Source organism: Typopeltis vanoorti, chromosome 7 (genome assembly GCF_054136105.1).
Source record: "Typopeltis vanoorti isolate ZY-2024b chromosome 7, IOZ_Tvanoo_1.0, whole genome shotgun sequence".
In the NCBI taxonomy this organism is placed as follows: domain Eukaryota; kingdom Metazoa; phylum Arthropoda; class Arachnida; order Uropygi; family Thelyphonidae; genus Typopeltis; species Typopeltis vanoorti.
Genome location: NC_143555.1, coordinates 122,214,479 through 122,229,371, shown reverse-complemented (window position 1 = coordinate 122,229,371; position 14,893 = coordinate 122,214,479). Strand labels below are relative to the sequence as shown.

The 14,893-nt window shown below is 34.2% G+C and overlaps 1 protein-coding gene across 1 annotated transcript in view; it reads left to right on the top strand.

The window, feature by feature from the left end:
- Positions 1 to 14,893, top strand: part of LOC150105010 (pre-mRNA-splicing factor CWC25 homolog) — a 115,515-nt gene that overhangs the window by 37,055 nt on the left and 63,567 nt on the right. The window contains exon 4 of the mRNA XM_090396099.1: positions 1,010 to 1,106. Within this exon, the coding sequence (XP_090252225.1) occupies positions 1,010 to 1,106 (97 nt within the window). The remainder of the gene's footprint in view (positions 1 to 1,009; positions 1,107 to 14,893) is intronic.

Below are 14,893 nucleotides of genomic sequence, written 5' to 3'. Positions count from 1 at the left end.
ATTGATTATAAAAGGGAAGATAAATGGAAGAAGAGGACAAGGCAGACGAAGAAAATCTTGGCTGGCAGATATCAGACAGTGGACTGGTATGAACTCTGAGAGACTGCTCAGAATAGCTGAGAATCGCTCGAAATTTGCCAAGGTGGTCGCCGACCTCCAATAGGAGATGGCACTCAAAGAAGAAGAATATTAATAATGTCTGAATGAATTAATAAATTAATTGACTATGGCATACATACTTTTTGTGTAAATATGGAAGTCCCAAAGTGCTCATGTAGCTCTGCAGAAATGCCATTTGCTTCCATAGCAGTAGGCCACCAAAAAAAAAAAAGACCATTTTAAGTTTGATTCTAGTTGCTGTCTAGAGATACTTTTCATAGTCAAGTAGGTTTATTTTTTCTCCTGGAAACTGGTTTTTATCTGTAGATCATTGATTTGTGTATAGAGACAGACTGATAGTAAATATAACTCTAATATACTTGGTTCACAGAAAGAACAACCATTCTTGCATATGCATCATGAACCACATAACATTCTCACATCATTATAACATTGTTATTTATGAGCATAATGATTACATAAGCCAGGTATAAAACAATGAAACATTGAAACTTTTTTTAAATTCAATAATGCTAATGATTATTGCATGAACACTGAACATAGCCATGAAAAAAAACTGCTGGCATTTGGATGCCAGCAGTTTTTTTCCAAGGCTATGTTCAGCATTGCTTCAGACATATATTGAGCATTTAGCTTCTTATTTAAAAAAAAAAAAAAACAGCTAACGTAATTTTGGTCTGCTTATCTTGTAGAATTCATGTCAAGCATGAATTCTACAAAAGTAACATCAATTTTTGTTGCAGGTTTTTCTGGAAATACTAGTGGATATATAGGGAGCAGTACAGCATGGGTTTTCATGGGTAACAGTTTTATTCTACAACTTTATTATAAACACTTCATATTTTATTATGCTTTAAAATAATGTATTGCATTATTTTTCCCCTCCTAGATAACAGCAGATTAGGTGCAATTTTTGAACAGTCCTCCATAAGCACAACAGTGGATTTAGCTAATAAAATCAGAGAAGATCCCCTTTTTGCAATCAAGTAAGTAATATTTATCACTGTACACCAGGATATTAATGTATACATGAATAATGCATTATGATATACACATTGAAATTAGCATTGGAACAGCATTGTATTTCAGTGAAACCTAAATTTCACACACCTTAGTACTATAGTCAGGACTAAGAATCATCATATTCACCAAGTTAATCACTAACCCATTCTCTAACCTCAAGCTCTGTTTATAGTTGTTGAGAGTAGGACATTAGGCTACATGAAGGTCTCCTCTCAGTTACACAGCTTTGACAAATTTTGCAGTGTGCAAACAACATCCCAGATTCAAAATCTTTTTCAACCATATTTACAGTGCTTTATACCCTGATCTTTATGCCATTTTTGAATGAGATGAAGATCTAACCTGATCACCCATGATGCAACCAAAACAATTCTGTAATCTTTTCTTTAAAAAAAAAAGCTTGTTTGCCTTTCCTTTCAGTAATACCTAGATGATTGTACAAGATTATATCTCACTTGACATTTACTCCCAACCTTTCTTAGTCGAAACACATAACGTCTATAACCTCTTCAATCTTCACAATACTTGGCACCTTTTTATGTACAAGAGATTACTTTTTACATGTTGGCTGGCTACTGACTGAAGCCATACAAATTCCTCCAATCTTAGAATATTGTTCAGACACCAAAGCCTCTGAACCTGTAAAAATTCTGATGCTATCTTAAAGGGGACCATGTGACTAATCAACAGTTCCTCACATAAAGACTCACTCTGGCGGTGCTTTGGGGTCAAAGCTGTATAACCAAATTGAGACTGTTAAATTGTGAATGAAGCTATGTTATATAATTTATTATTTTTCATTCACATTTAACATTGCTTATTAAATATTAATCATGGTTTATATAAAATTCTTTATTATTCCTTGATTAAGAATTACTAATTAAATATTTATTTAAAACCTGACCTATTATTAACTTATAAAATAATAAAATGTATAGAATCTTGTATAACTAAATATATATGGTGTAACGTAAAGTGTTATTTTATATTTAACTCTATACGTAATCAAAAAGTTGAAGAAGTAGCTTAAATATTCTGTTGTTCTTATTTGTGAAATATTTAATGTTATGTAATCAGTCATCTAGTAGTAAGAGAGCATACATTACATTAGCGAAATGTTTACGCTTAGTCTGTTGTCATGGAGACGCACGCGTAAACAACCACGAGTGGAGTAGAGTGTGGCGTTCGAACGTAAGGTGGGAGTGAAGGTCATATAATTAGATAGAGAAAGCAGAAAGAGAAGGAAGGTCATAGATAAGACAGAGAAGGGAGAAGAATTATTATTAAGCGAGTGAGGAGAGAGTTTTGCGGAACCAAGATTATAAAATCCTGAGGGCAGAAATTTATGAGTATAGTGTTCGGAAGTGAACCTATAAGTAGTGAAACATAAAGTTTAATGTTATAAGCGAAATCTGCTGTTGTTATGAAGAAAGGTTGATGCCGTAATCAGATAAAACGAAACTGGACAGTCAATGCGTAAATCCTGATTAGTTCCAGTTAATCTGGATTACGATTAAATTCTATGTTGCCCTAGGAAAAGGTTATATTGATTACTTGGAGAAAAGTGAACAGGAAAAGATATTAGTACCTAATTACTGTTGTTTGGAATAGTGAAGTGCGACTTACAGTAATACAGTTTAAACTATGGAGAATATTTGTTATGTGTGTGTTCTGCTAATGTTAATTAAGTTAATTCATAAGTGCTCTCTCAATAATTTGATGTATTGAAGAATTTGTCTGGTAAGAGTAGTTGTATAAGTTTCTCTATTCTGGCATTAACTGTAATATATCTCCGATGCTCAAGGTCCGGGAATATATTTGCTTGGAATATAGCTTACGTAGTTTATTGCCTGCTGTGAATATAAACATTGAGCTGATAGATTTGTGAAGACTGATTAAATGTGAAATTGTTATATTAACTTGAGATAAGAAGATTTGTGTTTTTGAGACTGTGAATAGTATATGAAAGTTAGAACATTGAATTAGCGTCAGTGACCTAAGAAGATGTGTTAAGTTAATTGTATAGTTCCATTTTAAAATAGAGTTCTTGTATTTGTTAACCATATCATATATTAAATGTTTTATTTTGTTGATCTAAATATTGTGTTTGCCTGAATTCCTTATTATTGCACCGTTCATAAACATTCGGATCTTGCGGGAACCCCAAGTAAAAATGATAATAGATGATTCGGCCTAATGAGATGACTGTTAACTTAATTTAGAACTGATCCTACTATTTATATAGACTAATCTAAGAATAGGGTGGCGCAGTATAAATATAAATTTCCCTACTTTTGGATCGGTGATCATTTCGTAATTAGTTGTATTATTCATAAAAGTGACTTGAAACTAGACAGATTTAGAACACGACAGAAAAGGGGTCGTCACGACAAATGGCGCAGCAGTCGACAGGATGTGATTTAATCGACAGGATGTGATTTAATAGGTAGGAATTAAATTTAACAACTATAAGATAAGAAATTGAATTTAAGTTTAGTGATAATAATCGTAGAATTACTCCCTGAAATTTTAGAAAGTGAAATAATTAAATCACAGTGAACTGGTTATAATTTGGACTCAGGCAAAGATAAAAGTTAATTTTAAAGTAAAAAGATTGAATTAATTGAGATAGTAATTTATTAATCACTATGGCTGTCACATCAACCTCTGAAATGAATGACAGTGAATTCTTTCGTACAGTAAACCCGCAACAGGTTTTTCCCCAATATTCTGGTGAAGAATCAGATGATGTACTATTTTTCTTTACCTATGTTGAAAAACTTAGAGAAATTGCAGGTTGGACTGATTTTCAATTGCTAGTTCTGATTAGAAGTAAATTGGTAGGTAAAGCAAAAACATTTTTGCATTCTTCTCCAATACTTCGAGAAACTTTTGAGTATTCCAAATTTAAAGACACCTTATTATCTCAATTTTGTAAACTTAGAAGTGTAGGTCCTAACTTGTGGAAATTGCAGAAAATTGTTCAAAAGGATAAAGAGACTGTTACTGATTTTCACAATAGGTTATTAACATTGGCCAACAGTTTGAATGTTACTGGTGAAGATAAACCTCACTTAGATTGGGCTGTGTTCCAACAATTTAGACAAGGTGTTAGGCAAGAATTAAGAGAAACAGCCTACAAGAAGAAAATTTCTACTTTAGAAGAGTGTCTCAAAAGTATTAAGGAAAAAGAACAAATACTAGGTGACCTTTATCCCTCAACCAATGCAAGTCTTGTGAATGTCGTGAATAAAACTGATAGTTCATTCAACCAATCAGAAATAGAAAGGAGAAGTAAAGTTGAAAAGGAAAAAGCAAAGAATACTGGAGAAAATTCAAGTAGTGTAAACTACGTGACTGAGAGTAAAGAGCAATTGGACAGGAAACTGATGACAGAAGTAAAAACTTTAATTCACCAGGAAGTGAATAAGTTAAATCAGCCTATAATGGATAGTCTTAATGAAGTTGTGAGACAGTTATCAGCTATTACTCTGAAATCTCAAGAAAATCAAAATCCCACTACAAATAAAATTGATGAGATGATCAAACATCAAGTTGAACAACAAAGTCAACCTATTTTAAGTAGTCTAGATAGGGTAATGCGAGGATTAAATGATGTTAGACAACAAATGTCTGCTATTCCTCAATCCAAGACAGAGATAAAGCAAAGAAATCCTCTTAGGTGTTACAATTGCAACAAAGTTGGACATTATGCCAGGAACTGCTTCCATAACAAAGAAAACTACTATAACAACAAATGGAATTCAAAATTTGGATATGTGAACCACAAAAGAAATAATGGAATTCAGAAACACCAGGCACCTAATGAAAAAATGATGACAGTTAGAGGAGAAATCCTGGGTTCTAAATGTGACATCTTATTAGATACAGGTTGCAATGCCTCTACCATCAGGATGGATTATTTCCTAACATTAAAAGACAAACTGTGGAAGAGTACTGCCAAGCTGAGACAACCTGTGAGGATTACTTCTCTCTCAGACTCAAACTTTATGGCATATGAAAAGCTTCGAGCAAGAATATATCTACCAGAATTTGGACTGTACGTGTGGCAAGACCTACTTGTTGTCCACACTACTTCCAATCTAGGTTCTCACATTATCTTGGGAACAAACTTCTTAGCAAAATATCAATTTTCTTGTAACTTTTCTAAGCAGGAAATAACCCTGATGAACAAAAGGAGATATACTAGAAAAAATGAAATTCATAATTATGATAAGTCTAAGTATCAAACAAAACAATTTAGATTGCCACTTGAATCAGGACCATCTACTGAAGAAAAATCAGCTGTGAATCAATCATCTAATAGAGATAGTAGTGATAACGCTTATGTACACATTCAATCTGATACTCCTCTTCTTACTGATGAACAAAAAGTAGTAGTGACAAAGCCCAAATCAGAACTTACCACTGATAGTAAACTATCGGTTGAAGTCAATTTTGGTAAAATGTCTAATCTATATCGTAGAACAAACCGCCAGGTTGTGAGACAACAAGGACTTAATTCTAATAATGGAGAACGTGAATTTAATTCAAGGAAGAGAATCCTATACTACAAACTTGAAAGACATGCAGAAAGTGATAATAATAGTAATAAGAGAATTGATGATAAAGTGAAAGAGAATAAAGGCACAAAACATAATAAAGAACCAAGTTTCAGTAAAACTAGGTATTACTTGAGAAATCGAAAAGGAAATATGTAATCCAGTTTTCTTTTATAAAAAAGGAGCCTAGTGTCAAAAGAAAAATTTTTCTTATAATAAAAATTTTTCAAAGAAAGAGTGAGCCTATGTTAAATTGTGAATGAAGCTATGTTATATAATTTATTATTTTTCATTCACATTTAACATTGCTTATTAAATATTAATCATGGTTTATATAAAATTCTTTATTATTCCTTGATTAAGAATTACTAATTAAATATTTATTTAAAACCTGACCTATTATTAACTTATAAAATAATAAAATGTATAGAATCTTGTATAACTAAATATATATGGTGTAACGTAAAGTGTTATTTTATATTTAACTGTATACGTAATCAAAAAGTTGAAGAAGTAGCTTAAATATTCTGTTGTTCTTATTTGTGAAATATTTAATGTTATGTAATCAGTCATCTAGTAGTAAGAGAGCATACATTACATTAGCGAAATGTTTACGCTTAGTCTGTTGTCATGGAGACGCACGCGTAAACAACCACGAGTGGAGTAGAGCGTGGCGTTCGAACGTAAGGTGGGAGTGAAGGTCATATAATTAGATAGAGAAAGCAGAAAGAGAAGGAAGGTCATAGATAAGACAGGGAAGGGAGAAGAATTATTATTAAGCGAGTGAGGAGAGAGTTTTGCGGAACCAAGATTATAAAATCCTGAGGGCAGAAATTTATGAGTATAGTGTTCGGAAGTGAGCCTATAAGTAGTGAAACATAAAGTTTAATGTTATAAGCGAAATCTGCTGTTGTTATGAAGAAAGGTTGATGCCGTAATCAGATAAAACGAAACTGGACAGTCAATGCGTAAATCCTGATTAGTTCCAGTTAATCTGGATTACGATTAAATTCTATGTTGCCCTAGGAAAAGGTTATATTGATTACTTGGAGAAAAGTGAACAGGAAAAGATATTAGTACCTAATTACTGTTGTTTGGAATAGTGAAGTGCGACTTACAGTAATACAGTTTAAACTATGGAGAATATTTGTTATGTGTGTTCTGCTAATGTTAATTAAGTTAATTCATAAGTGCTCTCTCAATAATTTGATGTATTGAAGAATTTGTCTGGTAAGAGTAGTTGTATAAGTTTCTCTATTCTGGCATTAATTGTAATATATCTCCGATGCTCAAGGTCCGGGAATATATTTGCTTGGAATATAGCTTACGTAGTTTATTGCCTGCTGTGAATATAAACATTGAGCTGATAGATTTGTGAAGACTGATTAAATGTGAAATTGTTATATTAACTTGAGATAAGAAGATTTGTGTTTTTGAGACTGTGAATAGTATATGAAAGTTAGAACATTGAATTAGCGTCAGTGACCTAAGAAGATGTGTTAAGTTAATTGTATAGTTCCATTTTAAAATAGAGTTCTTGTATTTGTTAACCATATCAAATATTAAATGTTTTATTTTGTTGATCTAAATATTGTGTTTGCCTGAATTCCTTATTATTGCACCGTTCATAAACATTCGGATCTTGCGGGAACCCCAAGTAAAAATGATAATAGATGATTCGGCCTAATGAGATGACTGTTAACTTAATTTAGAACTGATCCTACTATTTATATAGACTAATCTAAGAATAGGGTGGTGCAGTATAAATATAAATTTCCCTACTTTTGGATCGGTGATCATTTCGTAATTAGTTGTATTATTCATAAAAGTGACTTGAAACTAGATAGATTTAGAACACGACAGAAGGAGTCGTCACGACAAGACCTCCATGTAGCCTTTAAAGGAATGCAGAGAACCTGACCAGGGCTTCTGACCTAATGTCCATTCCTCACCTTCTCATGTTTCACCCTGTTAGGTATCTACCTGGATACTGAACAAATGAGGATGGGCTGGCAATTTGAGATTTAGCCAAACGAATTGTATTCTTATCGTCTTAAACCACAAGTAAAATGATGGTACAGCATGACAGAATTTCATGCTGGCTGGGTCGTTGCCCAGTTAAACAAGGCTGCCATTGTTTTTGCCAGGGAACCAGGATGAAAGTGAAAAGTCAGCTACTGGAAAAAATCCTGAAACACACCCAAACCCAACATCACCAGAGAACAAGATTGGTATTATCAACATAAGAAGCCTCAATAGCAAAGAAATGGAACTAGCTGAGGAATTGGATAAGTACGATAGACATATTAGGGGTGACTGAAACAAAAAAAGACAAAAACTGGTCAGATCTTTCTAAGCAATAAACATAAAATGTTATAAGTTTAGTTTAATCCTTTATCCAAGTGTGAGCAAACAAAGTTTGCACCTGAAAGTATCTTCAGTACTGGGGTAAGGTAGTACAATACGAGGCAACTTGTTGCAAAGGCGAAGAAAGCTCTCATCACTCCTATCTCAGTATCTCCCATAATGCAAAGCACATCTTCTTGCGGATGTGTGTAATTGTGTTTGCTCACACTTGGATAAAGGATTAAACTAAATTTATTATAGTCTAACTAAGTGAAAAATAAACACTCTCAAAATAAAATGTTATATTCAGGCAATAGCAATGAGAGAAAAGAAAGAGTAGCAAGTTTAATACTATAGTATTCAACACTAAATAAGAGCTAATCTTCTTGAATGGCAGGCAATATCAAGTAGAGTGATGCGGGCAATATCAGAATGGGGAAATGGACAATGAGATTTATTTGTGTCTATGGTCCCACAGAAGATTCTACTAAGGTAGAATTGTAACAATGTTTTGAGACTTTAGGGAAAGTAACTGACACAATGGAAAAGGAGAAGATGGTCCTTGTCGTCGGCATCCTAATCATCGAATTCCTGACATTTACCTTCAAGGTGTGTACAGGATATGATAGTACTACATGAAAAATTTATATCATTATAAACTTCTTATCTACAATTTTCCTCCAAATCAATCTGTTACCTGTCACGACTCCTACATTATTAGATCTTATATTTCTGTCTTCTAAAGCACTTTTTACTGTATCAATCCACCTATATCTTGGTCTTCCTCTGGATGTTTTTCCTGCCAACCTGGCATAGAACACTTGCTTTGATAATCTTTCCTCTCCCATTCTGTTTAAGTGACCAAACCACCTGAGATCAGATCTGCTAATACATTCCTGGATGCTATCAATGTCAAGTTCTTTCCAAATATCCTTGTTTTTAATATGATATTTTCATTAATGCCATCTATATACACCTCTAATCTTTCTCAGGACTCTCTTATCTTTGGTCTCTAGTCTTTCGTCAAGTGTTTTATTTCTGACCCAGATCTCAAATCCATAAGTTAAAATTGGTTTGAACACTGTCTTGTATACAGCTAATTTAGTGTTATGACTAATTTCTCTCTTATTCCATATAAATTTATTCAGTCGACTTCCTACAATACCAGCTTTGTTTCTGTTGTCTATTTCCATCTTCACTAAAAATCATGCCTAAATAGCTGAAATGTTTTACTTATTCTCGAGGTTCTCCATTCATAATACAGTTTATATTTTCAATGCTTCTTTTTATTTCATCGTTTTTGTCTTGTTATTGCTGACCTTCATGCCATATCTATTACAACAGTTATTCAATTTATCTTGCATACTTAACTTGCATACTTGTAGCAGATTTATTTAGAAGTATAACATCATCCTCATAAAGCAAAGAGCTGACATTAATCTCTTCAATTTTGATATCAGGTTTAATACCACTTTCCTTCATAATGTGATCCATATAGATAATGAATAACAGAGGGGATAATGTACATCCTTGTCTGACACCAGATTTAACATTAAACCATTTTCCTGTATTTCCTTCAATTCTAACTGCTGACTTACAACTCCAATAATGACTATGTATTGCTTGATATAATGCCCCACTGACAGTATACAACTGTAGTGTTTTGAATAGCTTCTCTCTCGGCACTTTGTCATAAGTTTTTCCAGGTCTACCAAACTTAAATACAGATCTTTGTTGTATTTCCATGATTTCTCAACTATGTTGTAAAGTGAAAATCTGATTCCCCGACAGCCTCTATTTGGCCCGAATTTAGCTTGTTCTTCACCAGTCTTTTCTTCCACAATCCTTCTCAACTGTTTCTCAAGTATACTGACAATTATCTTACCAGGAGCACTCAGTAGAGAAATACCTACTGACATTAATTCTCATATTCAGAAGGCCTGGACAGAGGGACGAATTCAAGATGATTGGAGTAGAGCTCTACTCCAATCATCTTGAATTCGTCCCTCTGTCCAGGCCTTCTGAATTATGCAGTGCAGTCACTGTAAGACTTTTATACCTCCACACATGAGCATTTCTGGTCGAATATCATCTACTCTCACTGCTTTTCCACATTTCGGCTTTTAATGGCTTTTTCTACTTCAAGTATGGATATGTATTCCTGATTGCATGTCTGTTGAGTGTTTTTTACCACTGTGCTGTCATCACTGCTTGTTTCATTTAGCAATTTTTCAAAATAATTATTCCATACATCAAAGATATCTTTTTCTCCTTTTCATGGTAAGGTTCTGTAAGGATAGAAAAATTGGATTTCCATAGTGTACACAAAAAGTTAAAGGGGCAGTGAAGGGAAAGGAGAAAGTATATTGAAAGTTCCTGTGGAATAACTCAGCTTCTGCTCTTGGAGAATACAGAGACTAATGTAATAAAGCTAAACAATGTGTAAAACTAGCTAAACAAAAATTTTGCAAGAATATAGAAAGTAAATATCAGGAAGGCGACAAAATATTCTGGAGACTGTTGAAAAAGTTCAGAAATGGAAGAAAAAGTGTACTGTGAAAGGCATTACAGATGATAATTTTGACATGACAACTGGAGAAAAAGATATCCTTAATGTATAGAGTAATTACTTTGAAAAATTGCTAAATGAAACAAGAAGTAATGACAGCACAGTGGTAAAAAACACTCAACAGACATGCAATCAGAAATACCTATCCATATTTGGAGTAGGAAAAAACCATGAAAAACCTGAAATGTGGAAAGGCAGCTGGAGTAGATGATATTCGACCAGTAATGCTAAGTATGGCGGTATCAGAGTCTTACAGTGGCTGCACTGCATAGTTCAGAAGGCTTGAAAGACACAGAAGGACAAGTTCAAGATGATTGGAGTAGAGCTCTTAGTACTCATATACAAAAGGGAAATCAAACTGAATGTGAGAATTATAGAGGTATTTTCTTACTGAGTGTTCCTGGTAAGATATATGCAAGTATACTTGAGAAACAGTTGAGAATGATTGTGGAAGAGAAGCTTTGTGAAGAACAAGCTGGATTCAGGCCAAATGGAGCTTGTTAGGATCAGATTTTCGCTTTACAACAAATAGTTGAGGAATCATGGGAAATGTAACAACATCTGCATAAAGTAAATAGCTGTGATTAACATCTCCAATTTTTATATCAGGGTTATTATTACCACTTTCCTTCATAATGTGATCCTCCGGCCTGGTTGGTTGAGTGGTTAGCATATCCACTCTCCAGCCGAAATGCTGCTTGTTCAAATCCCATTTTGGGCATGGATATTAGTGATTGTCTGTGAAAATACTAATGGTGGTGGTAGTCGGCAGTAAGTAGATGGCATTGGTATAGATCAGTGATTTTCAACCTTTTTCATAATGTGGCACACCTAGACTAATTATTAAAATTCTGCAGTACACTAAAAATATATTCTTTTAAATTTTTTGATGATCTGGCAAAAAATAGGCATAATTTTGATTGATTTACATATAGAGGGTATTAATAATAGTGATTACTTATCCTTTTTGTGAGCTTCAAGGGAATAAATGCACAAATTACATTATTTCTTTCAATGAATTTGTTTTTACAAATCTTGCAGCACACCCGAAGACCTCTTGTGGCACGCTGATTGAAAATCGCTAGTATAGATGATGAAAGTAGTTGCGGTTTGTTGTAGTTGGTGAAGACGGAGAGTTGTGGAGTAGATGCCCTCCCTGGATGAGTCATTAGACTCCCTGGAGGTGTCATGTAATAATAATAATAACAAAGAACTGTATTTCAGTTTTGTAGACCTGCAAAAGATATATAACAAAGTGCGAAGAGAAAAGCTAGTCAAAATTCTGCAGTTATATGGTGTCAGTGAGGCATTATATCACACAATGCTTTATCTTTATTTGAGTATCTGAGTTGTAAGTCTGCAGTTAGAATTGAAGTACAGGAAGATGGTTTGATGTTAAAGCTGGTGTCAGACAAGCATGTACATTATCTATAAGGATCACATTATGAAGGAAAGCTGTATTAAACCTGATATAAAAATTGAAGATGGTAATCTCAGCTGTTTACTTGATATTATAATTTTAAATTAATCCAATACAAGTCTGCAAGAATACCTGACTAAATTGAATTGCTGTTATAATAAATTTATTATGAAAATCAGCAATAATAATACAAAGATAATGAAAAAAATGGGGTACTTAAGGGTCAAAGCTGTATAACTGAGAGGAGAACTCCACATAGCCTTTAAAGGAATCCAATCCTCACCTTCTCGTGGTGCACCCTGTTGGGTATCTATCTGGATATTGAACGAACGAAGATGGGCTGGCAATTTTGGATTTAGCCGACCAAATTGTATTCTTATTGGCTTAAACCAAAATACAAAATGATGGTACATGACAAAATTTTGCCGGCTGGGGCGTCGCCCGGTTAAACAAGGTCCCCATTGTTTTCACGAGGTAACCAGGGCGAAAAGCGAAAAGTAAGCTACTGGAACAAATCTGAAAGCACACCCCAACTCAACATCACAGAGTTAAAGATCGGTACTATCAACATAAGAAGCCTGAATGCAAAGAAATGGAGCTAGCTGAGGAATTAGATAAGTACCAGATCGGCATAATAGGGGTGACTGAAACAAAAAAGACAAAATCTGGTGAGATCTTTCTGAGCAATAAATACAAAATGTTATATTCAGGTAATGACAATCAAGGAAAAGAAGGAGTACCCATATTATTCAACACAAATTACGAGGCTAATCTTCTTGAATGGCAGGTAGTCTCAAGTAGATTGATGTGGGCAGTTATCAGAATGGGGAACTGGACAATGAGACTTATTTGTGCCTATGGTCCCACAGTAGGTTCTACTAAGGTAGATGTGAAGGAATTTTTTGAGGAGCTAGAGAAAGCAGCTGACACAATGAAAAAGGAAACGTTGGTCCTTGTTGGACCAACTTTAAAAAATATTTTGGGAAAATTTGGAGAAAAGAGTAAAGCTAATAATAATGGCAAATACCTGTTGGATTTCTGCTCAGGACATGGACTGGTTATTACTAACCATGTTCCAACATAAAAATGTGCACAAATTCACATGGAGAGAAGAGGCAAGGAATAAGAAAAGTCTCATTGACTATGTTATCGTTGAAAGTGATGTTTTCTCCCTGGTGCAGGACACAGGAGTGTACATAGGATTGGAAATTGGAAGTGATCACTATTTAGTCTTGAGCAGGATTAAACTGAATTTCATATTGAAAAGAATAACACGTAAGAAAGTTTTAAAGCAAATAAAAGTCGAGCAGCTCTCAGATGTGAACTGTAGACTAAAATACGCAACGATTAATGAAGAAAAAATGAAAGAGTTTGAGAACAGGAACCAAACCTTGGAGATTCAGTGGCAAGCTTTGAAGAAAACCCTGATTGATGTGGTGAGGTAGTCTGCAAGGATAGAAAAATCAGATCTCCATGGTGGACATAGGAAGTTAAAGAGGCATTGAAGGAAAAGAAGAAAGCATATCAAAAGTTCCTAGCAAATAAGTCAGCTTTTGCTCTTAGAGAATACAGAGACTAATGTAAGATAGCTAAACACTGTGTGTAAAACTAGCTAAACAAAAGTCATGGGAGGTCTTTAGCAAGAACATAGAAAATAAATATCAATAAGGTGGTAAGATATTCTGGAGGTTGTTGAAGAAGCTTAGAAATGGAGGAAAGAGTTAACTCCTTTTTACAGATCCTGTAACTCCTTTTTACAGATCCTGTAACTCCTTTTACAAGATCTGTAAAAGGAGTTAGAGATGATAAAGGTGACATGAGAATGGGAGAAAAAGATATCCTTGAAGTATATGGTAATTACTTCGAAGTATTGCTAAATTAAACAAGCAGTGATGGCACAGTGGTAAAACACACTCAACAGGCATACAGTCAGGAATACATATCCAAACTTGAAGTAAAAAAAGCCATCAAAGGCTTGAAATGTGGAAAGGCAGCAGGAGTAGATGATATTCAACCAGAAATGCTGAAGCATGGTGGTGGTATAAAAGTCTTACAGTGGCTGCACTGCATAGTTCAGAAAGCCTGGACAGAGGGACAAATTCCCGATGATTGGAGTAGATCTCTAACACTACCCATATATAAAAAGGGAAATAAAACTGAATGTGAGAATTACAGAGGTATTTCCTTACTGAGTGTTCCTGGCAAGATCCATGCAAGTATACTTGAGAAACAGTTGAGAAGAATTGTGGAAGAAAAGCTTCGTGAAGAACAAGCTGGATTCAAGCCAAATGGAGGCTGTCAGGATCAGATCTTCACTTTACGACCAATAGTTGAGAAAGCATGGGAATATAACAAAGATCTGTATTTAAGTTTTGTCGATCTGGAAAAATCATATAACAAGGTTACAAGAGAGAAGCTATTCAATACTCTATAGTTATATGATGTCAATGGGGCATTATATCAAGCAATACTTCATCTTTATTTGAGTTACAAGTCAGCAGTTAGAATTGAAGGAAGTACAGAAAGATGGTTTAATGTTAAATCTGGTGTGAGACAAGGATGTACATTATCCCCTGTGTTATTCATTATCTATATGAATCACATTATGAAGGAAAATGGTATTAAACATGGTATCAGAATTGGAGATGTTAATGTCAGCTCTTTGTTTTATGCAGACGATATTATACTTCTGAATAAATCTGCTACAAGTTTGCAAGATTCCCTGTCTAAATTGAATAACTGTTGTTATAGATATGGCATGAAAGTCAGCAATAAAAAGACAAAGATAATGAAAATAGGTAGAATTGTTGGAAATGTCAACTGTGTTGTGACCGGAGAACCTGTGGAACAAGT